This window comes from Gavia stellata, chromosome 18, assembly GCF_030936135.1.
Source record: "Gavia stellata isolate bGavSte3 chromosome 18, bGavSte3.hap2, whole genome shotgun sequence".
Lineage (NCBI taxonomy): Eukaryota > Metazoa > Chordata > Aves > Gaviiformes > Gaviidae > Gavia > Gavia stellata.
This window is the reverse complement of record NC_082611.1, coordinates 20,200,697-20,228,100: the sequence shown is the minus strand read 5'-3', so window position 1 is coordinate 20,228,100 and position 27,404 is coordinate 20,200,697. Positions and strand designations below refer to the sequence as shown.

The window sequence follows — 27,404 nt, the reverse complement described above, 5'->3', positions numbered from 1 at the left end:
TCCCCAGCATCGTTTCCTCCCCATTGCTGCTCGCTTTTAGATGTAAGGCAAGACATCAGCCTTGTGTTACGTAGCACTAGGCTGCAGGGTGGAGAAGCAAGCCCTGGCCTGAGATGTCTCCTCCCTGGCAGTGCCCCTCTAGTCTCTCCTGGGGTCCTTTCCAGTCCTGAAAGCTGTCCAACAGCCAGGCGCTTAGGCTGGCTGCGCTGAGGGGAATCACTGCAGGGGATTTTTGTACTGAGCACCAGAGAGCCAAGACGATGTGCAGTTTGGGTTGACCAGGATCTGCCTGCATGGACTGCCTCTACAGCTGCTAGCCCTACGGGTGTCTGGAGCGAGCGTGCTTAGCAGATCTGTGATCATCCCCTTCCTCTGAGCCAGCACGGATGTTTGTAGCCTAGATACGACTTCCTTGGGGCAATGTAAGAAGGAAAAAAATAGTAAAAACTTTCCTGGGTGGATCTCAATAAGCTGCCCAGGGAAGTGGTGGAGTCACCATCCCTGGAGGCGTTCAAGGAAGGTGTGGACGTGGCACTGCAGGACATGGTTTAGTGGGCATGGTGGTGTTGGGTTGATGGTGGGGCTTGATGATCTTAGAGGTCTTTTCCAACCTTAGTGATTCTGTGATTCAAAGAACTGAATGGGAATGGCTGTACTGAGTGTGGCAGCAATGCTCAGGGTTCCAGGGGGCTATCAGAGATGATTCTAGGTCTTCCACTCTACGTAGGACACCCTGAGATGCCTCTGCCCTTCTTGGTCTAAGCACAGACAGCTTTTCTGTGCTGCAGCAGTCTCTGGAGCCATGAGTAAAAACTGCCAGCTTGAGAAAACACTGACATTTCATCTCAAATGGGGAGAACAAGGCATGAGATCACAGGAAAAATTAAGGCATATTAAAAACTGACTAATTAGAGAGCTGATGTGGAGCTCTTTAGTCACCCGTGGAATGACAGCGAGTTTGACGTGATGTATTAGAGCCATTTGGGTTTGGTGAAGATGATGGGTAACTACAGAACCGGGTGTGCTTGTCTGGCAGCGTAGGAAGGAAAGCCTGTGCGTCTTGGCCACGGTGCTAAATTGTAGTAGGGGCTACGTCGTATGGCAAATGGGCCAAGGGGAATTGTCAACCGTGTTAGTGACCGTTCAGCTCCTACGTGGATCAGCGTGGGGTTGCCAGCTGGGAATGTAAACGTGTCGGGATGCTGAATCCCTTTCTTCAGGTAAAATCGATGCTGGGTTTAGCTGAATTGGCTTACTTTGGTAAATGAAGCCACCCGTGCGAGGGCTTGGTGGTGTGTTAGTGATCACTGTGCGCATGCAGGAAACTCATTAAATCCCAGCCCTGGTTGTTTCTCGCTGTTTGAGGCTGAACAAGTGACTGTAGCACGGGTGTGCCAGCACCTCCGAACATCTCAGCTACCCACAAGGCTAAAGCATCTGAGAAAAGCACTGCCTTGCTGTGCTATTCATGTGTGTTTGTGTGTAGACTTTGGAGAACACAACCACCTTTGCATAGCTCTGTTCTCTCTCCTTTAAGAACCTCTTTTCTACCAAGGGTCTTGTCATCTGCCTTGCAAGGCCGGCATTGCAATCAGTGGCTTCCAGGAACTTGTTTGAAAATGAAATGAAAATCCTATTGATTTAGTCTCTAGATCAAGCCTTTTCCTTTCTCTTTTGTTCTTCTTTGCAAATCCGCTGATGGATGTGGGTAGGCAGCAGGGTTTCGCTGAGGTTTAGCCCTTGTCGTGTTGCGTGTTCCCTTCCTGAGATCACTCAAAGAGGTTGCTGAGTGCTCTCAATTTGTACTGACCTCAGCCGGAACGGAGGAGGCTCAACGCTTGCCTGAGCAAACTTGCTACCTCTTTAGATATTTATCTGAGTCGTCCCTGTGTTGTGGAGGATACCAAGGTGGGAATACCAAAACCGTTTTCTGGCTTTAATCTTAGTCTTGTGTGAGTGTTTACGGGGGCTCGGATGTTGCTGTTAGTAGCGATAAACTACTATTGAGCTAAATTCACAGCAACAGACCCTGAGCTTCTGATTGCCGTCGCTGTGTGCTGTTGCTATTCACCTCTGTAGTTGTTCGTCTTCGTGCAATTCTCTGTTCCTTCAACACCAGACAGATTTATAGTAGCTTCTTATGAGTGCTAAGAGTTGGGGAAATCTTCTGCTTCCTAAGCAGCAGCCTCTTTTGACTCCGAAGCTTTGTTGTTGTGCACTGACACAGTTTCTTTTGCTTGTGTTTAGTGCTGGCAGATGTTTAGAAACTTATTTTATTCCGTGAGTTTATAAAGACCTTGTTTCCCACGTTATTGTAAGGTGTAAGCCAGACTGATGCTGTAGCTGTTACAAGAGGCTTCTCTAGCTTTTTCTTGGGCCATCAGGCATTTAACAACTTTGCAAAGGGATTTTTCGTTCTGCTTGTGGCAGGTGGTGAGTGCGGGTTGGGTTTTTCTTCCTTTGCTTGTGCGAATTCCCAGCAGTACGGCTGGTTTCTGACTGACGTATGTTCTTGTACGCCTGCTTCGAAGGGAGTGGGAACTAGGTGGGTGGAGGGAGGCGCATATTGTAGGTGAAAAAAAGGTGTAAATAGGAGTTTGTGCAATTGTATGTTGACTTTGCATCTTAACAGTAGCGGCGTTGCAACAGATGGAGGATTGGTAACTAATACTTTATCCAACGGATTGGTTATAGGCTTTTATAGTCCAAATCAATTAGATTGATGGGTGAGTCTAATTGGTCTCCAAAGTGTTCGTTTATGTCAAAACAGCTAATAGGTAATAACTGTTCCCTGTCTTTGTTCCCCTTTTCTAGCGCTGCTTGCAAGAATGATTTTTTTATACTGTTTTAAGTAAGGTTGTTATGCTTCTTGCAAACAGAGTATGGCCTTTGCCCCCTCTCCAGGGCCTTGTGTTTCAAGACAGATGGTCCATCGCTTTGAGGGTAGATGAAGGGGAATCAGGTTTGTGCTTCATTTGTGCTTGAGGTTTTTTTGCACGGCTTTATAGCTCCACAACTACCTAACACCCCTCCTGACAAAAACCCTGCTAAAGCAACCCATGGAGTTGGCTGCATGAGCACAGACTGGGGGGGGTGTGTGTGTGTGCGTACTTGGAGGGTCGTTTGGAAGTTAAATATCTCCTTTTGGCAGTTTTTGTTCATCCCCAGATATGCACAGAAACAGACTTTTGTGTGACGCCGCAGATCTCATTCTTAGCGCATGACAAATTTCTGGAAGAAGGTGGTTTTCATCTCGTAGCAGGTCATCCTTGAGCGCAGCTTGTCTACCCTATCATCAGTGGAAATCACTAATACGTTCTTAAGTGTCATTGACTCTGGATGGGTTTCAGGGCAGAACTGACCATTCATTAACCTCCTTTCCTTGTGGATCAGTCAGTATCTGCTGAGAAGCAGAAGAGCAGCTTGAAGGGTAATTGATTTATTATGTGGTATATTGGGCATGTCTCTGCCAGGCAATCAGAATGAAAGTTCCTGCACTATTTTCCCCGTGGGCCAAGAGTAATGTTTCAGCCAGTCAGGTACCCCAGCGTATCGTTACTGTAGTAGTAATGATGATTAAAAATAGCCCGCGGCAGCGCTGTCTTTCATCATCCGATAGTTTTATTGTCCTTTTCAATACATTCTGTGAGGCTCCTTCACGCAGGGCAGAACGAAGCCTCCCTGCTGGGTCCCAGATATTCCCGTGCCAGAGTATTTAATCCTATAACGAGGCAACGAGCTCTTCCTAAGCATGGGGCAGAGGAGCTAATGGGGAATACTTTGGGTGCTCCATTACAGATGGATGCACAACAAAGAGCCTGATGGACAATGAAATGACTTTTGATGTGGAAGAGAGCTGTCTGAAGAGCCTGCAGCCTGTCCCGTAGACCACTGCCGGCCTGTCGTTGCTCTCCATCTCCCTCTTCCTCCCCATCTGTTGTCTTACGGTTCCTTGCAAAGTCTTTGGGGTAGAGACCCTCTTCTGTCGATGTGCCGCATGAGCTCAGCGGGTGCTTTGCTGAGGCCTGGGCCATGCCGGGGACTTCTGGCCGTTAACAGCGATAACTGTGGCAATGGTAATGATTAGGATGCTCTGAGCTTTGTTGTAGCCTGGGAATGACTCTTCTGAAACACCCGTGTTAACAGCAGCCGTTATTTAGTGATGAGGTTTTTAAACAAGCTGCTCCTAGGGCTGGAGTAAATAACGTGATGATTTAAGAGTCTGAAGGTGGCTCATGAACGCCGCCTTGGAGAAACACTTAAAAATGACTGTCACTGCTCTGCATTTTGCTCTAGTGGTGGCAATTCAAGCGTGGGGGCTGACAGATTGCCTTCCTCAGGCCGGTGGAGACCCAGCGCACCTCACAGGTGATGCCATTAGCTTCCCGACAGCGAAAGGGCTCAGAGCAGTGCTCCTGACTCTGATCTAGCGGTAGCTCTGCGGGAGGTGCAGCAAAAAGCATCTGTTGGGGAGGGCTGGCTCCAGCTGTAGGTGACTTCTCTAGCTTCCCAGAGATGGCTTAGCCTGGTGGAGTGGTAATAGCTGTCCTTTGCATGCTGTTTGAAAAACAAGAGTGTGCCGGCAGCGGTGAGGCAGTTGGGTATGATAGTAGCGGGAGCAAAAGAATTACTTATTGCAGATCGATGTGAGGAGTGACAGGGATAAAGGAAGAATCATCTCAGTGAAGGCGAGGTGCAGCAGGGTGCTGTTTTGTTTCTATTCGGTCTAATCAATCTGGCTGCCAGCTTTCTAGTATTTAGAGCGGTGATCAATGAAGGAAAGTACTACTCTTGAATATTAGGAAAGCATTCTTCATAAATGCCAAAATGTGTTTTGAAATCTTGTTCGAAGGTTTGCTCATCCATTCATTGAGCTATACTTTCAGGCTAAACCAAATTTGTCTTTCTATTTAAGAACAATTTGTACTGCTCTGAAAACTATTTCCTCTTGCACCAGGATGATCATGTAGCATTAGAAGAATTCAGAGAGATGTTTTAGCTGTCCTGTAAATTCCCCTTTTTTAACATTTTTTCCTGCAGAATAGGCCCCAGGAAGGATGACCCAATACTAGATTTCTTGATTCAACATAGTAAAAAGTAATGATGTGCTAAGACACCTGCATCCATAGTCATGCAGATGGATGGTGGAATAAAACAGAGTGGTGTTTCTGCTGTGTCAAAGAGCATCGTCCGGGAGTGCACAACCCAAAGCGTCTGCCCTACTGCTGTGTAAAAAGTCTAGCTTTTAATTTCAAGTTTAGGCCTTGCTTTGTTTGGGTTGCAGAGTGAGCGCTGTGTCCTGCCACCTGTAGGAAATGTATCAAAAGCATGTAAGGAGGAAAGAATTGACAGCCTGTAATACAATTGTGTTGTGTAAATAATGGTAGGGCAGATACATCTAGATTCGGTAAATGTGCTTTCACGGCAGCAAAGCATCCCAGACTACACACCATGGACATTACCCTGTCAAGTGCAATGCCTAGTGCTACATCACTGTTACAGTAGAGAGATTTTTTTTTTTTATAAACTTATGTATTAGACAACCGAGAGTCTTAAATGACATGTCACATCTAATTTGGCACCCCAGACATGAAGTCTGCAGCCGCCCTTGGCCAACCCTGGCAGCTCCGCTCTCTGTGTCAGTTCATCTGCCTGGCAGACAGAGCTGCGGCTTCCTCCTGACTCACCGGCATCTGTGCACGCTCTACTGTACCGAGCCATTTCTGGGTTTATATCTTCAGCACGATGTCAAATACTTCTCCTTGCGGTAGAAGGTGCTCCGGCAAGCCCTCCAGCCTTCAAAAGAGTCCTCGGTGCCTGCAGCCAGGAGTGTAAGGGTGGCTGCGTCCCCAGCTCATCTCCAGAAGAGCAGTCACGGGGGATGCTCAGCAAAGCGTGTAGAAACAGGCAGTGCATATCCTTTCTCCCCCCTGGGCTCTGGAGTTGGCAGTTCTCTGTGCTGGAGGCTTCATTCTCATCTTCATTTAAGAGCTTCTGATGGTTTTATCTCCCGAGAATTTGTCCGGTTGCTCTCTGGATTTAGAGCTGTTAGCCTCTACAGCATCCTATGGCAGTATGTTGCAAAGGAAGGAATATTCCCTGGAAAAGTACTACTACTTCTGTGTAATTTCTGACTACTAACATGATTTCAGGCCCTCAGGTTCCTGTCTTATGACAAATCCTGACAAATCTTTCCTCATTCACATTTCCCAGGCCATTCATGCTTTTACAAACCTCTCCCATCTATCTCCCATAGGATTGCTAGGTTGAGGAATCCTATTCAGTCTTCATGCAGAAGCTGCTCCATACTTTTAATTGTACTTTCTGCCCTTCTCTATTTAATTTCAAACGCTTCAACTTGTTTTTTGAGATCAGAACTATACCCAATACTTCAAGACCCACGTGGCCATGGGTTTGGACAGTGAGATGATAGTTTTCATGGTGTTTATTTTGTAGTAGTTTGTCTTGATGGTTGTGGAGGATTAGCTTGTGTTTCCAGAAACCGGCGCTGTGCACGCTCGAAGCACTGTGCCTATCTCCCATTTCTTGGGTCCTGGCTCATCTGCTTGCCAATGTATGCTGAGGATTCAGCGCAGGGGAAAGGTAATGCTTATAAAGCATACCTGCCTCTAACTCCTCTGAACTTCAGTTATTTTTATATGCTGAATTGTCCCTTATGGGAGGTGGATTGTCCAGTCCTTGGAAACATTGCTGGTTTTCTCCCGACGTAACTCAGCTCTGGCCGCAAATCCCTGCCACTCCAAACTCCCTTAAGAGCAAAGAAATTGAGGCTTACACAGGCATGAAGGCTGAATTCTCCATGTGTGGAGGTGAACGAATGACTGTAAAGATCTGCTATTTTAAGGGTGAGTCTTGCCTCATTCCCCACTCCCAAAGCGAATGTGATTCTGCTGCGTTGCCTGGCTTAGGATTGAAGGAGTCCGTCCAGCTCTCCCCTTGTGTTGTTTCATGGCAGCCTTTTAAAGGCAGGTCCATCCACTGGCTGCCTTGCTGTAAGCCCTGCAGTGAGGAGAAGGCTGTGCCTTTGCAGAGGGATGCTCTCCAGGCCATGGCCGGGTTGCTGCGCTTGTCAGTTGGGGCTGGCTCGGAGGCTTGAAGCACCACTCCCTAGAAATGCTGTTTCTGGAGAGCATGTCTGATGTTTGCTGTTTGCATCTCACCTGGGAAACACTCACCCACAACAGGAAGAGTGGGCTTGGTAGTGAAGTTTGAGCTCAGTTGACTCCCAGGAGTTCCTTGGTTGGGAAGAATGAAGGTTTGAAGGCTCTAGGAATGAGGGAGCCTTTGGTGGGAGTCTGTTCTGGAGGGTGCGATGCTGGCAGGTACCCCAGCAAGACTCCGGTCATTAATCAGTTGATGTGCACAGCCAGGGGCTCGCTCCTTTTCAGCTTGGTCTGAGTTGGAAAGCAAAGATGTCCTCACTCTGGTTGTTGAACAGCTTGGGAATATTCAGCGTAGACTTGCGCCCTCGGGCATAGGCAACAGGATCCAGGCTGAAAAAATGGGCTTGCAGGTCTGCAGTGGGCGGGTTGGTGTGGGCTGTGCCCCACCAGTCTCGTTTTGACATATCTTCACAAACCCACAGCAAGTGAGGGCACTGCTTCTACGACACAGTGAGGTTGTCTTCTGCGTGTCATCCTGCGGTGGGCTGTCACTTGACTTGTTCCTCTGAACCTCCCTTTTCTGTCCACATGCCCCCAGGCATCTTTGCTTGTCAGTTACAAGGGGTCCTCAGGAGAGACCCACCCCTGGTGGTGTGCCTGCAGGAGACCCTGGGCAAGCTGTGACTGTGGTGGGACTCCTCAGAGTCACCTGAATGACTTTGCAGAATTCCCTGTGACCTGAGTGGGATGGCAACCCAAAGGGCACCTGGGCACATCTGAAAAATCTCACTGTAAATGCTGTCACGTTGGGGATAAACCTCTACAAACACACCCAGAAATTAAGTGCTTAAGGTGGTGTCCAGGACATCTTTGTGCTGTACACATGTATCTATCAGGATGTGATAAATGTACTGATCCATGGAACTGCTAATACAGCTAAAAGTTGTAACGCTTTCTTCTGTTACTTGTGGTTTGCTCTGTTCCTTGTACTTCTGTCGGCAAGTGAGATGAGCAAAGACTGCCTTTTGTTTTGTTGCAGGTGAAGATGTTCACACAAGCCTTTATGGAGCAGCTGGAGATGTCAACATCAGGCTAGACAGGAACTCCTTGGCAGTTGAGAAGACTTACCTCTCGCTGTCAAACCACGGATCCGTGGTCATCCACAATCGGAGTGAAATCATAGCCCACTTCCAGTGGAAGCCTTTTGCTATGCAGGAAGAGGAGGATCAGCGGAAGCTGAGGTTCGTTTGAAAGATTCGTTTCCATAACATATGCTGCCCAAGGGTAAAACTGATGTGTGGCCTCAAGGGTGTTGGTGCTTTTGAACGGTTTAGGAGAAGTAAACCATCCCCAGTGTCAGGGTATGTGTCACTGAGCTTCAGGGTACTGGAGCTCAGCACTTCCCTTTCCAGTTCCACCCATACTCCAGGCGAGGATGATGTTTTAGGGAGGAAAGGTTGGTTGCAATGACTGGATAGCAAATTGGTGGTTTGTGGGAGCACAAACCACTGAGGTCCAGACATCCCTGGGCTACAGAGGGTCCATGAGGCTGCGGATAGTGTCAGCACTCGTTACCTGGGACGTAATGTACCTGCAGATAACATAACTATTACGATAGTCACTGCAGTTTCTTCCCCTCCAGTTTTGATAAGGTGGCAGGCTCCTTTTCCAGCGATGTGCAGGGTAAGGTGGAAGTTGAGGCCACCCTGCTGTCGGGTGTTAATTGCCTCGCGCTGCCCTGGTTTCCAGCACAAGGAGGTATTTGTGCCCTTCCTTCGAGGCTGGGGAGAGTTTGGAGGTGGAGGGTTCTGCAGGGAAGGTAGGGCTGCACAGGACCTGGAAGTGCATTTGGGCTTCAGTCACCTGTGTCTTCATGGTGGTGAGAGATGGGGCAGGTTCTTGAAAGGGTGTCTGTGCTCAGGCTTTGAAATTCCCATTTCGGGCAGCACACACAGCCCGGGGCGGGAGTGTGAATTGGAAATGACACTTAAAAGCTTGGGTGATTTAGGGAATCCCTGTGTGACTTTTCAGACTTGGATGGATGTGGATATATTGGAGTTAGTCTGAACCCATAGCTGATCAGGAAACTGCCTTAAACTGGAGCGATTTTTAAGGGCTTCTGAGCAAATAAAGTTCAACGTAATTAGGTCAGAAATGCCTTGAAGGGCAAAACTAGTTTTCCCCTGTTCTCTCTTTTTAATGACACAGTGTGTGACTTCTGTGCAAGCTCAGTGTGTTGAAAGAAAATCTCGTGACCTTCTCTTGGTACTTCCCTGGCCCATTCCTTTACCATCTCTCCCAGCTGCCTGTCTCAGCCTGGACCCTGAGTGATCCTCTTTCCCCTCAGAAGCATCCAGGTTTCCCCCCAGTCGACTTCAACCTGATCATTTTTATTTTTTTTTTCCAATTACATTTGATCTCTATGCCAGTTTGTGTCTTAAAGTCTGAGCAGGAGGTTTTGTTCTTCCTTACTTGGAAGTCATAGGGATGGTCATAGCTCTAAGGCCGCTGTCCTGGTGTCAGAGAAGCTTTTGAGGTCTTGGAGCAGGGAGGACTTTTTCATGGGAGAAGGCAGGACCCTGCACTGGGATGTGACCCAAAAAGACCTGGATCGTCTCCTTCCTGCAGGACTTTCTGGGATGTAACGGTGGAATTATGGTCCCTTGAGGTTGAGTTGAGGGTTGCTCATCTCAGTGGCTGGAAGCCCCCCGAATGCGCGGCATTGCAGGTCAGCCACGGAGAACCATTTCCATCGCCCTCCACAGGGAGCTAGCCAAAGCACGTATTTTTGGCTCTGGTGACGGCATTTGCCCAAGGCTCTGTCTGTGTGCAGCTAGTAACATCCATGACTGTATTTCCTTTCTAATTGTGTTTGAATTTAGCGGGGTGATGATCGCTCTCCTGTTTATACCACACTACCTCGATTTGTTGCATAGGGAGCCTTTCGCTCATCCCGCCCTGTGATGTCATCTGGTGGTTCCTGATGGCCAGGGGACTGGATCATGAAGGGGGGGACAGGAATACGCCAGCTCGGAAGCAACGGCTCTGTAGCAGTGCTGCCTTCTCATCTCTTGGTTGCGATCTTGAAACACTAGAATGATTTCTGCTACAACTGCCAAGTAAGGGAGAGAGTAACGGTGTCACAGCTCTGGAGAGAAGGCCAAAAAAGGGAAAAAATAAGGTGGTTCAAGGCTCGACTGAAGGGTTTGGATTCAGAGGTGCTGGTCCTGACTTCTTTATGGGGTGATGCTGGGCAAAGTCCCTTCCTTTCCTAGGGCCTCTGTTTGCAAGCATATAAACCCATTAATTTGACCGAGGGGGTGTGATGCCTGAATTCATCAGTTTGCTTGTCAAGTGCTCTGGGCTCCTCTGGTGGAAGGCCGTATAGGGAACAGAGAGCAGAGATTGTTTCCTTATCGTCGCAGGTCCAAAAAAGAAGGGAAAAGAGTGATGCTACTAACCTGCAGCTGTACCCCAGGTGCTTCTCCCCTTGCTGGTGAAGCCCTGCAGCGAGTGCTCCTTGATCTTTATCTGCCTCCTCTGAGCAGCTCTATGGTGGGAAAAGCCAGTTGAGGTTGGTGGATTCTCCATCAGTTGTGGCAGCGCCTTTGAGCCGGGAGGCTCTCTTGAGGGCTGCTAGCTTTCCAAAACCTCTTCTTAACTTGTGAGTGTGGAGTAAAACTACCTGCCACGCCAGCGAGCAACAAGTGATCATCTGAGCCATTTGGGACCCCATGGCTCGGGGTCAGCCCCTTGCTGAGCTGCTGCTGTTCCTCCCTGAGTGCGTTGCTGCCCCTGCACTTACCCGGCAGTCTCTGCAAATATGTTGCTTATTGAATGATCTGTTTGGTTTGTCTCTCCCCGTGACCGCAGGCTGTGTCGCAGGCTGCAGAGGCAGGAAGAGGAGAAGACGGATTGCTTCCTCAAGGAGTGCACGGTGGACCCCGCTCTCCGAGAACGCCTTTCCCTTCTCTCCCGCACCTTCCAGAACCAGAGGGCAAAGGTGCAAGGAGACTCCATGCTTTTCTCCGATGATATCTTCACCATTGAGCCAGCGGTAAGCTGTTAGCTGAGAACCTCCCCTCCTCCTCCTCTTCCTCCTCCCTGAATGAGGTCACTTGGCAGATCCCTGCATCAGCTGCCTTGATGTGCCGAGAGAAAACATCAGGTTTCTAGCGAGGCTGGGAGAGCTTGTTACAAAAACCACTTCTGAACTGCGGGCTCCTGACAGGCAGCGAGAGCCTGCCTAAAGCTGAGCTACTGCAAGGGCTATAAATAAGTGCTCTTAGTGTTCAGAGGTATCGGTTATTATACGTAAGGGCACACCTTTACGCATACTGTATGGGGAGTATCAAAGGGTATTAGAGCACTGTCAGTTCACATATTGACCTGAAGAATGAAATGGTCCTCTGTGGAAAGGAGGCCAAATTCAGCCCAAGTTTAGTCATGGAAATACCAATCACTTCGTATAACCTGGACTTACACCATGTCGGAATCTCCCATCCAGGGTCATCTGTGAGCCTGGACACAAGACTGGCAGGTTTAAACGGTCTTTTTGAGTTGTATTGTACTTAAGTACAGAACATTCTTTGCTTTTCTGTTTCTGCAAGCAAAACCCCATGTCCTTCAATTAACCAGAGCTCTGATTCTGAGTATTTGCATGGTCTGAGACAAAGAATACTTGCTGCCTGAGCAGTGCAAAATCCCTTCTCATCGTGGAGTAAACCCTAGAATAAACCCAACCTCTTCTTTTTTTTAAAATAGGTGAAAATAATTTCTTGTTTTTTTTCAAGGAAGGGGATTGTGTTCTCTTCTTGGTTGTTCCTAGAGCCCATCTAAGGCTGAAGAGCCAGCAATGTCAGCACAGCTGCGGTTTCACACCACTGTAGCTGGCAGCAGCATGGTGTGACCAAGAGATAGAGTGAGAGCTGTAGGAGTATTGTGGAGGGTGGGAGCTGATCAGCTGAGCATGAGGGGCATCCTGCAGTGCATTAGAGCTGGTTTTGGAGCGTGTCCCAGGGCTCCTGCTTCGTTACAGTTGGTATATGTCTCCAGAACTAGCTCGACCCACCCTTGATGCATTACATATGTTAAGGTGAGGTCCCAAAGCCTGGCTGCCCACAGTACTGCGTGCTGGTACTCAACGTGGTGATGTACAGACATGAAGTGTAGCCTGGCCTCAGGTCTTGAGTGGAAACATCTCCTGAATGGCTATGGTGATGTTACACAGTTTGCTCCAGGGCTGAATATAAGTGGGCTACTACATGGGTCTCTCCCCTTCTGTCTTGGCCAGCATTATCAACCTTTTGATTTCCATTAATTCCATTATTTATGGAACAATCAGTTTCACGCTCGGAGTTCTGCTCATGTCTGTCTTCTCCCTCCCGCCTGACATTTGGGTGTCTTTACCTCAAAAGATAGCAAGTATTTTCTCCTTTTTATCAAATGTAGAATCTACAAATCCACCGCCACTGACTTCCACAACCTTCTCTCCAGTGACAGCCCTGTAACATTTAGCTTGGACAGACACCCTTCCTGCACTGCCGTGTGAACGTGCTGGAGAGCCCCCCCAAAGCTGGGACCTTGCTGCCTCACAGACCTTCTGGCCCAAAGTGGCTGCTCTCTTCTTCCCACCTATCACCTGTGATGTCTGAGAGCACCCTATAAAAATAATCAAACCTTTGTAACAAGTGACTGGAGGAAGCATTTGCTTCCAGAGGTTAGGAAGCTGATGGAGGGACAGCGGTCTGGGAAATGCTTTCTGGGCAGGGTGCCTTTGCAGGGCTTGTGCAGAAGCTTTGCTGTGTAAATGCACCATTAGCTGCTGTTTTTTCCAGGTGTTGCTATCTGTAGAAGCTGCAGCAGGTGACTTCAGTGTGTATAGGGTTAATTTGCTGGTGAAAATAATAACAAAAAAGAGGAGGCAGTGATTTTGGAATTACCACGTGGCCATGAACATTTTGAGCAGCCATCCAAGCCTGTGGGAAACAAGCTGTTATGCAACTCTGACTTTCTGAGTGCATCTCGAATTTGGTTTAATTTATTTTTGCAAATACACATGCTATGTCAGCAGAAGCAGCTGTGATAGAAGCCCAGGTGGCTACCAAAGGAGAAGGTCCTTGCTTTTTGCTGCACCCTCCGCAGCACAGCTTAGCTGTAAGTCACATTGCAGACTCGTGGGTGCCGACTCCTTGGAAATGGAAACCAGAGGAAAGGGAGGGCAAGGATTTGTTACCATTGCGCTGACGTTGACAAGTCCTCCCTGTCCTGTGACTGCTTGGTAGTGACTCCTCAGTGCCATGTGTTAGCTCTGAGCTGAGGGAGGTGGTCTTCGAGATGTCCAGGTTATGAAGCTGCTCGTGTTGTTGATCCAGAGGCTGGGCTGGGAGGTAACTGTGTTGTTTGTTCCTGCAAATCTCCACCTCAGCTGGGGAACCAAGCTGGTCCCCATCCAAATGAAAGGTTACTACAGAGCACTTCAGATTTTGGCAGAAGAGACTATCTCCAGGGGTTCAGTTATTTATGGGAAGAGGCAGATGTTTGCTTCGGCGCTGCCTTTCTCCTAAATGCCCTGAACTAGCAGGGTGCGCTTTGGGTGGCATTTTGGTACTTCTCTTGCCAGCTCTGTCTTTGGTTTTCTGTCCACTTTGAGCAGCGATTTCCATTCCGTGGCTCGCCTTCCCCCTCTGCAAAAGCAAGTAGGGGATTTGGCCAACAGTTGGTCGTCCCCAGCTGTTCAAGACAGGCTTTTTCTTATTCAGGTTGGTGGATATCTAGCGGATTCTCATTATTTAGGGCCTGAGGGGGGGAAAATAAGATCTGCAAGTATTTACGGTTGGGCTCTTGCATAGAGATCACTTCTGGAGCTGTGAGTCATGTTGTGTTATCCCCTCCCGTATGACGTTGCTTTACGCTGTAGCAAAGCCAGGGTACGACAGCTGGAGTTTCTGTGCTGTATCACCATACAGCCACTGTCTGTATTTTCTGCCACCTTCCAGTTGCAGCCTGTCTGAGACTGACATGAAGCCAGAAGCGTTGCAATATCCTGTTCCCAGCACTATATGTTTTATTTCTGTCCTGGTTAGCATCCATGGTAGTTTTTCGTGCTCTGACTCAACTGCCATCCTATAGAGAACACGCTAGCCCAGGCAGACCGCTGGCTCCTGAGGCGTCCCGAGGCTCTTACGCATGTAGCGGCAGCCTGCAAGGGTGGGTAATGAAGCATATCCTTTTAACCAGCAGCTCTTTTCTTCCCTGTGGGGTAGCAGGAATGTGAGGAACCTTTTCAACAGCCTATTTTAATTTCCCAGGAGAAAAGAGTATTTTTCTAGTTTGATAGTCTAAGATACAGCAGTAATGAAGGGAGAAATGACAGAAATTTCCCAGACTAGTTATGTCTTGAAAGACTTTGTTTTAGCTATGGTATAGTAGAAGAAAGTGTAACTGATTATTTCTTCTTGCTCTCCACCTTTGGAGTCAAACGATCTGGCTTATAGCTTCACTGACAGGAGAGGGAAGCTATCTGTGGACGTACTGCCAGAAGTTTCCACCCAAATACATTGGATCCTGCCGAACGGCAATTTCCTATCGGGAGCCGAAGAGACTGAATCTATTAACTGCTGGTGCATGTTTGCTTGGGAGTGGGGATATGAGCAAGGCTCCAGTAATGATGCGGCATTAGGATCGTTCCAGAGAGCTGTGCTGATGCATACAGAAGGCTGGGTTTTATTGCTAGTCCGGAGGTTTGTTTCCTCCTGGTGCCTTAGAGGCGTCTCATGTGACTGTGCTTTGGGATCCAGCAGCCCCTCAGATGTATGGAGATGTGTCCCTTGTCAGGATCTTGGTGCATCACTGAATGGCTTCCTGGAGCGTGGCAAGGCATCTTCCCCGGCAAGGGGGGTTTGTCTGTTTAGGTTGTAAAAGAAGACATGACATCGGCACAAAGCTCTAGGCTCCCTCCCGCACTGGTTAATTATACAGTGTACAGAGAGATCCCGGCAGCATTGCAGCCATCACTGTGGTCTTGGCGGTACTGAGCAAATCATCCCACCAGGATCTCGGGCACTCCGAGTAACACCTGCAGGGACTCACTTCCACTCCCTCGCTGTTTGGAGATGTGCACTTGCAGTGTTCTCCCAGGTTCTTGCTGAAGCTGTGGTTTTTGGTGCAGTGGCAGTTCCCCATTTTGATGTTCACTTTGGGCTATCTTGAGCCATCATCAAATTCCAGAGTCAGATATATGCCCTGCCAGCACTGACCCAGCTCCGGTTCCCCTTCCGACAGCAATGGTGATGCAGGAATGGGAGGAGGCCAGGACAACTAGGGCTTTGTGTCCCGACCAGTGTCTCATATCCCACATGGAGACCAGCAGGCAGCCGGAGCAGATTGCAAAGCCCCGATATCACCCTCCTGCCTTCTGTGCCCACTTGTCCGTAAGCAGAGGGAGCCTTGGACAGCGAGTCCTGGCTGGGGTAGCCAGCTCCCTGCCAGCCTTCATCTGCGAGCTGGTTTCCAAGTACCTTCTGCAAAGATGGAGGTGGGCATGGTTTTCTCCCCAGGAGCTGATCTGAGATGCCCTGCTGGGTGCAAGGCCTGGCACGCAGCGGGAGGCAGGGTATCGCTGCTGGCTCTGCCAGCGTCCGGCTACCTGGTGCCTGTTACAGATGTGTGTGCTACGGGGGGCAGGGGGACAGGGGTTAGGTGGGGGCAAGAGTTGAATGGGGACAGGTCCTATGGTGGAGAGAGAGAGAAAGGCTATTGAAGTGGACTTGGTATTGCACAAGGCGGTTTCGTGGCAAGAGGCAGTGCCCCCTGAGAACAGGCTAAGTGTGGGCGTTGTTATCCCAAACCAGGTTAATCCAAAGCCGCGAAGACCCGAAGGGATTCCTCTGAGGGGCAGCCCTTGGTATGGAGCTCGGTGCCTGCAGAGAGCCCAGGGCATGTCCAGAGAGCAGCCTCTGCACTATGAAATAGCGTGTAGTCGTGCACTCCTGGGGCTAGTACACCACCGGAGTGGCGTGAGGACTATGAAAGGCTTTTATGTTACTCTGGGGAGGAGGGGTTTCCCCGTTGCCTGCCCTTGACACAAACCTCAGGTGTCCCAGTGTGGTGGAGAACCTGGGCAGTTCAGCTTCTGCACTCAAGGGGATGTAGGCTTTGTAGCCCGAGGCTCCCTGTAGATGATCCAAGTTAGAGATAGAAAGTTTATATAGTGTGAATACTCCCACATCTCTCCTGAACACTTGAGGGCATTCAGGCCTTGAGGATTCAGCCCTTATTCCTTCTGTATGTTGGAACCTCGGTGGAGCGCCTGGGGCTAACGGTGCTGCCCTGCCAGGGGAGCTCCTGGAAGGTTTTGCTGCCCTGAGAGGAGCATTGGAAGTCCCGCAGTAGCCTAGGTGGACTCTGCGGTGAGTGAAAGCCTTGCTGTGCCTCCATTTTGGTGTGCTGTAAAATGGGGGAGTGAGATTTACTGAATTTTTTTATGAAGTTCTCTTTCTATTCCCCTCTCCCTGCTGTAGTCACAATGTCTCCCTGTGCATATTCACCGCTGCAGTCAGGATTGTTGCCGTGCAAGTCACGTTGGGGGCTCAGGCATGCAGAGTATCTGTCTGTCTGACTGCCAGAGCTTAGCGGGGGAACAGGTAAGTTTGCCATCCTAGTCCTGTTCACCTAAAGCTCAACTGGCAGTGACCAGAGCTGGACAGGTGATGTGAGTGCAGCTCGTAGCAAGGCAGAGCTGTCGTGAGCATCGAGCACAGGCTGCTTCTGAACCGTCTCCCACTCCTGTCCCTGCCTTCTGGCTCTGCACCGCCTTCCTAGGTCCCCCGCCCTGTCAGCTCTGTCCCTATCGCTGCCTCCATGATATATTGCTGTTACTGTGCTCCAAAACAATGGGGTAAGATCACCGTGTCGGTTATATTTCTGTCACAGATGTGCCGGCATTGGAATTCATCGAATCCCAAAGTCAGCTAAACTCGCTCAGCTAGAAGAGTGCCCGTTGTTAGCAGATACATATTCATCAGGCCAATGGTTCTTTTGAATTCTCTGCCTTTCCTGGTTAGCTTCACTTTTGCTTGTGAATTGTATTAATGGGAGATGTATTGCCTCTGTCAAGCTCTGAGTAATAACCAAACTGGCCTGAAGTGTCTGCAGGGCCAATATATCTGATTGCGGCACATAAAATAGACCAGTGAGTACCATCAGCTTGCGATCCAGCAGAAGCCAGCAGCAAAAGAGTACTTTGTCAGATCGTTGACGTGAAAGACTGATATTGCTGTGTTAGGCTCAGAGAAGTTTGTTTCCTGGCCTCGGTGGAGGGAAGGATGCTGTCCGAGTTTCCCAGGAATGATTTGGCTCTATGGAACCTGTTCGTATGAACTCCTGCTTTAGAGCAGCCAGTATCGCACTAAATGGTGACATGGTATAAATCTCACTCTGCTTTTTCAGATAGGTCCCAAAGTCTTGAAAGCAGTAACGCCGTCCCAGCAAATGGGATGCTCGGTTTACAGTAGGCATCGTCCGTCTGACAGCCAGCACAAACTCTAAGCTGCGTGCCCCTGGTAGTCTGGCTGTGCACAGCCCTCGTAAGCCTGCTTGCAGACCTCCAGTCAAATCCTGGCATCAGTTTTCACCCTCAGCCTCTCTGGTTCTGTCCTGTCTCATTCAAATACCTTCTCCCGGCTTTGCTGTCTGGCCCGTGGGGCTCTGTGGAGCAAATGGAGACTTCCCCTTGGTGTGATGTGGGTGGTTGTTCTGAAATTGGGCTCTCTTCACTCCCACTCCTTGCTGAAGTCCTCTTTTAGTGCATGCCTGTGTTTTGGTTTTAAGGCTCAGGATGTGCTATCCTCCCCTGCTTTCTGCCCCTCTCTAAGATGAAGACGTCAAAGATCACCACCGCTTCAGTGTAGCAGCAGCAAGTGTTTGCATAGCTGATGGTGCTGGCAAGGCACTGTTTGCTGTGCAGGAATGAGGGCTCTCTGCAGCTCTCTGGGCAGAGGATCACAGCAGCTGGAGGATCAGACGGTGCCGCTGGGCAGCTCAGCCCATGCAGCACCCTTTAAGGAGAAGCGTAGAACGCCGGTGAGCTGAGATCTGTGTTCAGCTACAGGCGTTGGGCTTGAAGCAGATGCCAGCAGCTGCCTAGTGCATCCCCTCCTCCCCAGGGATGCTCTGCCCAGGGTGAGACCACTGAATTCAGTCTGTTGAACACACAGGGAGCTGCTGGGTGATGCGCACTGCCGAGTTACTCAATTCTAATTAGCCAAGCCAGGGAAATCTATCATCCGAGCGGTTTTTCTCAGTGCCTCAGCTTAGGCAAGCTCCAGAGGTAGCAGAGCTTCTGTTGTTTGGAGCACCCGGAATGCTTTTATTCCTGCAAATCTGAGATAATTCTGTGGGTGCTCAGTCCATGTGGCATCCCTGTGGGACCCAAAGGCTCTGACACCTGGCACGCTGACTGTGGGTTGCAGGCTGATGTCCCCATCTTGCTTCCTCAAGCAAGCGTGTCGTCATAGAAGAAGGCTTCATCTTCATCCAGTCGCTTGCTGGGTAGAAACACGAAGTACATTTGGTCTGGCAAATGTGTTTGCTCTAGGTTTTGAGAGGAATCCAAGTGACTTTATGCTTTCAGACTTCCCTTTTCTTATTATTGTGGTGGTGATGGGTGGTTGGTGTTCGCAACTGTTCTCTCTGCCTGTTCTTCCCTCTGTTCTGTTGACTCCGAGCAGGCTGTGCATTAGGGAATTACTTGCAGCTGCAGCCCAATAACTCACCATGTCACAGCCCTTTAATTTTTGTGGGGACTGTCCTTTGAGCTATAAGTGCTAAGTCGATGGGAAGTATTATAGTTATTGAATATTTATGCTCCCTGGGACTGGGCACCAGTGCCAGGACTCTTTGGGGGTGAAGTAGAGCGAGAAGACCCCAAGGAAGCGGCAGACCCTTGCAGAAGCACTGGTGGCATGGCCCAGACTTCAATCTCTGAGCATGACAAGGGAAAGAACTGTTTGATTTTTGGTTGAAAGAGGTGTGGAGCTATAAGCAAATCCCATCTCTTATTGTTGGAGCCTGTGTTCAGGGAACCAGGAGCGCATGCACCTTGCAGAGGTAATCAGGTCACATCCAACTCTCAATTTCATTCTCAGATCTTTTGTAACCTATGTGCTGGCTGACTGTTCACGGCACGGGGCAGAAGCAGCCATCGACAAGGACTCTGTTCTTCATTGATCCCCAGGTGGGAGGGCTTGTTCTGCTGAGCGCCCCAACTCACCGGAGTACGTTATATATTTAAATACATGTACGGGTGAAGGGGAGAAGAGGCAGAACTTTCATAACTAAGAATGGAAAAATCCATTTGATTTGCTAAATCTCTTCTGATCTCAGCAGAAGTGTTCACGTAGCCATAGTGATACAGGGATATACGGGAAGGTCTGCAGGAGAGAGGTCCTGTTTCCGTAGACTGGCTAGCACCTTTGAAGAAATCCTGCTTGATTCGCTGGAGTTTGATTGCCAGTTTGGTTGCTTTGTTGTAGCCCTAATTTAACAAAATGCTTCTACCAGGTGCCAGTAAAGGTAAGGGGCTTAGTTTTTGCAGCTGCTTCCAAACTCTCTTATAAATTTTGTTGACAAGTGTTGCTTGCTCCTTGCTCCTCACTGATGCTCTAAATATAGGCTACAGGGCTGGGCTTGAAAACAAGACGTAACGTTGGAAGATAAATGGTCTGCTTCTGTTTTAGGAGGGAGATGTCTGGCCAAATTCTTCGGCTGAAATCAAGGTGGTCTTTAAACCCCGAGAAGCCAGAGTCTATCAACAGACGGTCTACTGTGACATCTCAGGTACAGCTCCTTTCTCCTGCTTCTGTTACCTATGGTCAAGGCGAGGCACAACTAGTCTTCCAGCCCCCTCGGTTCTCGTGTAGTTGCTGGGAAGGGTGGGTGGTCTGCAGGGCGGTGCTGGCACATGCCCGCTGTCCCTGCGGTTTCCAGGTGGTCTCCTATCCACGGCCAGCCCTCGGGATGTCTGGCTATGAGCTTGGATCACTGATCCCAGACAACCAAAGCAGTGAAGGGATAAGCTTTCATGCCATGGGTTTGCCAGCGTTTCCTCTGCTGTGAGGTGCCTGGGAATGCCAAAGAAGGACACAGCAGAACAGCTTTTGTGGACGAGCACTAAGCCCCTATAGACCATTTCCTTCCCAGATGAGTCTTTATTACACGGATGCATCATCAGACTCCTGAGGCAGCAGGAGTTGAGTTACAAATGTGCTCCCAGACCCTGGATCACCTCCCGCTCCTCAGATGCTGCCAGACCTCAGGTGACGGAGCCCTGCTGAGCACGGCGTGTCTGCGAAAGGACCGCTTCTGGCTAGTCCACGCTTCTCTCCCTGCATGGGAATTGTCACCTCATGGCTCGGAGTCTATGGTGCATACGGGTAGCGTTGCACAGGCCTTGCTGTACTCAGCAGGGTGAACGCCTTCCCTGGAAATTGGAGTCCGAGCAGTCTGCTAGACAAGCTTTCTGCTCATCCTGTCTTACAGAAGTGCTGTCAGGTCTTCTTCTGGGAGCAGTTATTGTTGACCCACCCGAGTTATACCATCTTTGCCCTTCAGAGGTGATCCCTTTGCTGTGCTAGCACGGGGCAGGGAATACTTGCAGCAGGCTGCGTGGTTCAGGTTACCTTGTCCTTCCTCTGCATCTCTGCACGGTGCTGCTTAAGGTGTTTTTTGAGTGGGACATGGCTGTCAGATTTCCCTCCAGGGAACATGATGGTTTTCCCCATGGAAGAAGTGCGAGACCCGTGGCTCTCCAGCACCCCGGCTCCTGTTTTGGAGGGTGCTGAAATCACTAACCCAGCTGCTTTGTTGCTTTCCTTACCGCTCCAAGCTGACAGACACAAATGTCATGAAACAGCTTTTTATTTATACAGTAATTGCGCAGGGTTTACTTGGCAAATGCCACCTACAGTAATTACAGAGGGCTTGTGTTAGCAAACTGTCTTCCTGCCCACCAGCGGCAGTTGTTAGAGCTGTGGAAGGCAAGGATTGATTTAAGAAGTTGCTCCCAAGGGATTCCTTGCTCAGTGCTATGCTCATAGCTCTGGGATTCTTGCTGTGGTGATGGGGGGCTGTCTGTCACTTTGCTGCAGGGATCTCCAGGGGTTGTGCCAGGAGAGCTTTTTCATTGCAGAGAAATGGGAAAACTACTTGCATGCAAGCCTTGAGCTGGTCTGGGAGTTACAGGAAACGGAGCTGGGCAAATGATCTGTATTTAGAAAGAGGATCCTGCTTTTGAAAGACCCTGATGGGCCCTCCGGAGAGCTTAACTCTTCCACTGGCTCCTTGGAAAAGGATGTCGAGGAGGTCATTTAAATGATGCCCCTACCCCCCATCCGTGACAAAACAGAGCTGCTCCACTGTGTCGTCAGGATGGAAGCTGTGCCAGAGTCAAGGTCCCTGGGTGCGAAAAGACTTTAAAGAGGAAAACAACAATCTTTAACTAGGGAGTCAATTAATCTTGCTTCTTGGTTCCTCTGAGAAGCATGACTGCCTTCCTCGTACATCGGCGTGCCAGTCACACATCCCTTTGGAGCGTGATGTGCAGATGGCGTGCCTGCCCCTCGCGGGGAATATTTGGAAGATTTGCCCCAGTGCAGCGCTGTGAATTGTGCAGCTGGATCTCACGCCCCACTGGAAAGAGGCTTTGCTGGCCTCCACTTTTTTTGCAGGTGCCTCCATAAATTGCTTAGCAGATGCTTCTGGATCAGGTCATTTACGGAACTAATCAGCACTGGGCAACTTGCAAAGCTGGCAGTTAAGAAGTGGTTTGAAATGTGCTCTTGGCAAATATTTAAGCTCAAAATGTCCTTAGTTATTCATGCAAATAAAGCTGAGGCTCGTGAGTGCTGGAAGGAAGCATATGGTGGGGGCCTGAGACACCTAAAATTCATTTTTAGGTTTGTCTGCACACAGAACTGTGTTAGGTTGCAGCTTGCAAAACCCTTTTCTGAGCCAGTCTTGCAGGGAGAAGCAAAATCCCAAATGACAATCACTCCCTTACCTTGTGAGAGATCTGTCCTGCATCATGTGAACCTGTTTATTGCTGTGGTCAGATGAGAATCATGTTCAAAACCAGTCACAAAACACGGGGACGTTCTGTGAACAAGAAACTGAGTGTCAGAAAGCAGCAGAAGTTAAGGACTTTGGCAACCAAGTGCTGTGCTGTTGGGCCAGCTACACCCCTCTTGATTTGAAAGCAAGGCAGCAGTGCCAAATTGTACACCCTGCATGACGTGCCAAGGTATTATTCCTCCTGAGATCCAAATTCTCGTACCAGGTGTGGATTTGGGATTGAGGATGAGGAGGCTGTAGCTCCTCCATGCCCTTGGTCTGCGTGCTCTGGGACACGTTATGGTGGGAGCATCACAGGGCCACAGGGCAGCTGTACCCAGGCCTTGGGCAAAGGCTGGATGCTCCTGAAAGCCCCAGCTGCTAGCAAAGAGGAGGATGTACTCTCGTCTTTCTTCCTCTCAGCTCTCCTGAATGCTGCCTGTAGTTTAGTTTGCTGCTCCTCCTTTGGGAAAAGCCCACTCTGAGGTTCACCTGGAAGGAGGAAGAGCAAGATTTCAGGGATTTCCTAGAGTTTCAAGTTCAGCGTAGGGGTAGAAGAAAGGATGGTTTCCCTGGACCTTCAGGAGAGGATGAGGACCTACTGCAGAAGGGGAAGAACTGCCACTGATTTTTCCATCACAGTGGCCATGGGACGTGTGTCTCAGCAAGGTCATGGACACAAGCTTGTCACTTGGCAATCTTTGCCATTTCCCAAGAGGTTTCATGGCTTAGACCTGGAGTTTTTAAAATGAAGCCACACGTGATGCAAGATGGAGAATTCTTTTGACAGTGAGCACCCAATACTGCCTCTTTTACGGTGTCTGAGAAATAGAAATACAGAGCCCTCTGTTAGCGCCGGAGCTGTGGAACATAACTCTCATCGTTGGTGTCAGCTGGGCTTTGGCTGGATGCACGCTAAAAATGTTGGATTGAACAAAAGCTCCCTAGCTCTTCCTTTCTGGCTTTGGACATTATCAAACATCCTCATCCCATGGTTGCAAGATCAAAAAGTCAGTAATTGTTGAAAAGGCTGTTCCAGGAGGGTTTTTTCAAGTTGTGATCTAGTTGCTGTGTCGCCACACCTGGGCTGCTCTTTCCAATAAAAAGTCAGTTTGGATGTTCTCGAATAGCTCTGCAGAAGACTTTTTTTCTAAAAGCAACCTTCAATCCCTACTCTTTACTAAGCAGTGAGCATTGCGCAAGGGGAACTTGAAGGCAAGAGGAATATTTTTGCACAAAAGCTACAGTGAGGGTTGTACACAACTTCTGGGGCACTCTCTTCCTCCTTGTGCTACTCGCTTTCCATGCAGAGTAGAATGGGAAGGCAGGGAGACCCAACCTGAAATTCCAGCTAGGATTCAGGCACTTTGGGCTGCTCTGGTGGTTCAGAAGAGCCTTCAGACTGGAAGACCCTGCACTCTGTCGGCTTAGCAGACTTATGGATGAGAACGAACATCTTGGAGTTTAGCTATGAGCCTTGCGGTCTCAGTTACCTTTGCAGCAAGGGATGTGTGTATTCGCGGTATGTTTATGGCTTCTCTCATCTCAGGGGTGAGGAGGTTGGTTTTCCATAACTGCTCAGCGTGCTTCAGCTAAGGTGTCTTTACGAAGCTGAGCTCTGGTATCGTGGTGGGAATAGGTGAGTGCTTCTCTTCTCTGGAGATCATAAAGCCCTGTGTTATTCAGGCGCTGCTGCAGGAGGTGAGACTTGGGGTCACTCTCAGGTACGGAGCTGTATGTTGGGCACAGGCGGTGGCTGAGATGCTCTGCTTGCTCGAGGCAGCACTCGGATGTGTGTATGGCCCTTAGCAGGGAGCTTCGCCTTGCTTGGGCTCGTACTTCTCGGCTCTTGTGCTGTCGTCTCCAGTATAGATGGCGTATTTTTATCTTCAGTTCTGTTTCGTGAGCTTTGTGCCTTCACTGAATGGATTTCAGAGCTCGTCTAAGTGCGTGGGGAAAAAACTCAGAGATCATGTTTTAAACTCGGCATCGCTTTTTCAGGGTGCAGATTGTTCGCTAAATTAGAAACTGATCCAAGGGGTTGGTGCGCAATTAGAAACCAGCCCAAGGGCATATCTCCTGAGGGCCGAGAAGGGTCCTGTATCCTCTCGTAGAGCATCTAGAGCAGGTCCCATCCATCCCGGAGTCAGGGACTAGCATTGAGGCAGGCTGGAAAATCCAGGACAACAGAGGGAATTACTGTACTGAAACGGCAATCTCTCCCCAGGCCGAGAGACCAGGCTGCCCCTGCGCATCAAGGGGGAAGGCATAGGGCCCCGGCTCCGCTTCAACTTTGACCAGCTGGACATCGGGAAGGTTTTCGTTGGATCGGCCCACAGCTATGAGGTGAGCAGGAGGGGTTCGCAGGGGTTGGGCTGGATCCTCACGGCTCCCGGGGCAACGCTGAGCCTCGTGGACCTGGGGGATTCCTGGCAACTCAGGCAGTTGTGAGCAGGGAATATTTGACATAATAGCCAAATGTGGGGGGTTTCACACAATCTGGATACTTTTGATGGGGTCTGAAAGGTATATATGTTTAGGAAGCCCTAGTCCCTGCTTTTTGGCAACCTCCATTTGAGGTCAGCTGGGAGACTTCATGCAAAAAAGCCCCTTGACCCAGGCACCGCTGGGTCAAAAAGATAAGTATCCAGAGGCTTTTGTTTCAGCCCTAGATGCAAAGCACCTTTGTACTCTGGCTCTTAAAAAGCAGCTGGAACAAATTTACTGTGTTTGAACTCAAGTGCCTTGCAAAGAGTTTTCAGTTAAGTGCATCCTACCGATTCCTGGGAGTCGGAGGGAAGCCGTGCAGCCTCCTGGCTCAGAGCTGTCCCCAGCAAAGAAACTGGGAGTGCTTCCCCTCGCCGACCAGTGCCTCACCACACTTCAGACTTGGTGCATCTCTGGCACTATAAAGAGCAAAGCATTTCTGGAAATAAAGCAAAGCACTTTCTATATATTTGCCTCCCCCCAATGGTGTCAAGTCTTCCGCAAAAAAAAAAGCGCAAGCGAAAGAGGTAGAAAATGAGGCAATACATCATGCCAGACACTTTCAAAACCTTGACTATGGCAGGGAAGGACACATTAAGTTGTTTTCTTACCAAAATTTTGTGCTCTCTGTGCATTTTTAATGCTGCTACTTTATTGATTCTCTCTCTATCAATTTCTTATTTTCATTACTTGAGAAAATGTGAATAAGTAGATGATGCTGTTAGTGCTTTCCTAAGCAGCTAGACTGGAGGTAAACCCCAGCTCAGCGTAGGATCCCTAAGTGCAATTTGTAACGAAGGTGTAAAACACATGAGAGGAGAGAGTAGTTTTCAAGTTACCATTGTGGAGTTTGAATACATGCATATTTTCAAGAGCAGCTGCAAAATTGAAAGACAAGGGATGTTTCTATGCTTCTGTCTCAGTTTTTCTGACAGGTTTTGCAAGGAGAAAAATTAGGGAAAAGAAATTCAAAGCAGATAGCTAAGTCCATGGAAATGGCAGGATTTCACCCTGCAGCAATCAGAAACTCTACAGCTTTGCTTTGGGTAGGTTTGTAGGTGACTGACAGCGTGCTGGTACTCACAGGCAGATGCGGGTGTTTCTTGCCCAACATGAAAAGAGCTGAATCTCAACAAACGCTGTGGGATTGTGTCACTTGTTAGAGGCAGTAGTTCGAGTATTCAACAAAATACAGCTTGATTCTAAATTTGCAGTTTATTCTAATAATGGTAAAATCTTAGGTGGTGGCTGTGAATATTTAGGAAAGAGAAATTCTTTGGAATAGATGGAGCTGCTATGCACCTCACGCTCATCCTTTCCTGACATGTCTGTTTGAGCAAAGATTAAGAAAGTATCGCATTAAAGAAAAAATAAAAGAAACCTAAATTGAAACCTAAATTCTCTGCTGTAGCAGAGTTGGGGAGCACTTAGTTGGTTATAGTGCTGGTCTGAGGTGCCTTCTACATGTAATAAACTTGTTGGCTGCAATGGAAGCTGAACATGTTCTGCCCTTGGCAGGACCGGGCTCATCTGGAGCAGAAGCAGTTGTGTGATGATCCACTAGTAATGCTGCAACCGCCCTTTGCTGCTCTTAGGGATGGGTCTGAATCAACTCGGTGATGCTGAGCACTGCAAGTCAAAGTGGACTGCTCTGTGTCAGTGGAATAAACGCAGCGTGACTCTGTTTAGATGAAGTTATCACTGCGTTGCATGAAAAAAACCAAAGGCAGAACTTGTCCTGTTGCATTTTCTTTGGCTTCTGGCAAGCAGCAGCACATGGCATCTTCTGCCTTTTACAGATGTTAATTGTTTAACAGGAAGACAAATCAGCCTTGTGTAAGAAAGGCAGATTCCTTATGTATTTCCATTTTGCTTTCTTGCTGCTGCAGGCGGTCCTGTTTAACAGAGGAGCCATCAATGCTTCCTTCAACTTGGTCCCTCCAGCTACAGCTCTGGGCTCCTGCTTCACCTTTGTCCCCCAGGAGGGCACCGTTTTGCCGGATGGGCTCCAGGTCATCCGCATCTCCTTCAGTTCCACCATCCTGGGGCAGTTCACTGAAGAGTTCAGTTTCAGTGTGAATGGATCGCCTGAGCCTGTGACCTTGACTATCAGGTGAGGAGGGTTATAGGAGCTTGGTGGGCACATCTGTATCTCTCTCTGGGTAATCATCTCCCCCCTACCTCGTTTTATGATGGAGCAGAGAAAAAAGGGGTTGTCTAAGGTCTTAGTCTTGGCTCAGATCCTAGCACCCCCCCACTAAGAGCCAAGGCTTTTTCACCTTGACTCCAGTTTGAACCTTGCAATTGCAGCAGCCAGGAAAGTGTAATTGTCTCTCTGGGCAACCTGTGCCAGTGTTTCACCATGCTCATTGTAAAAAAGTTCTTCCTTCTATCTAGTGTGAATCTGCCCTCTTTTAGTTTAAGACCATTGCCCCTTGTCCTGTCGCAACAGGCCCTGCTAAAAAGTCTGTCCCCATCTTTCTTATAAGCCCCTTTAAGTACTGGAAGGTCTCCCCGGAGCCTTCTCTTCTGCAGGCTGACCAACCCCAACTCTCCCAGCCTGTCCTCATGGGAGAGGTGCTCCAGCCCTCTGATGATCTTCGTGACCTCCTCTGGACCTGCTCCAAAAGGTCCATGTCCTTGTTGTGCTGAGGACCCCAGAGCTGGACCCATTGCTGCAGGGGG

General features: G+C 49.1%; 1 protein-coding gene across 1 annotated transcript in view; it reads left to right on the top strand.

Moving 5' to 3' along the window:
• Positions 1 to 27,404, top strand: part of LOC132318653 (hydrocephalus-inducing protein homolog) — a 147,800-nt gene that overhangs the window by 24,884 nt on the left and 95,512 nt on the right. The window contains exons 7-11 of the mRNA XM_059826626.1: positions 8,164 to 8,365; positions 10,998 to 11,181; positions 19,862 to 19,961; positions 24,460 to 24,578; positions 26,609 to 26,832. Coding sequence (XP_059682609.1) covers positions 8,164 to 8,365; positions 10,998 to 11,181; positions 19,862 to 19,961; positions 24,460 to 24,578; positions 26,609 to 26,832 — 829 coding nt within the window. The remainder of the gene's footprint in view (positions 1 to 8,163; positions 8,366 to 10,997; positions 11,182 to 19,861; positions 19,962 to 24,459; positions 24,579 to 26,608; positions 26,833 to 27,404) is intronic.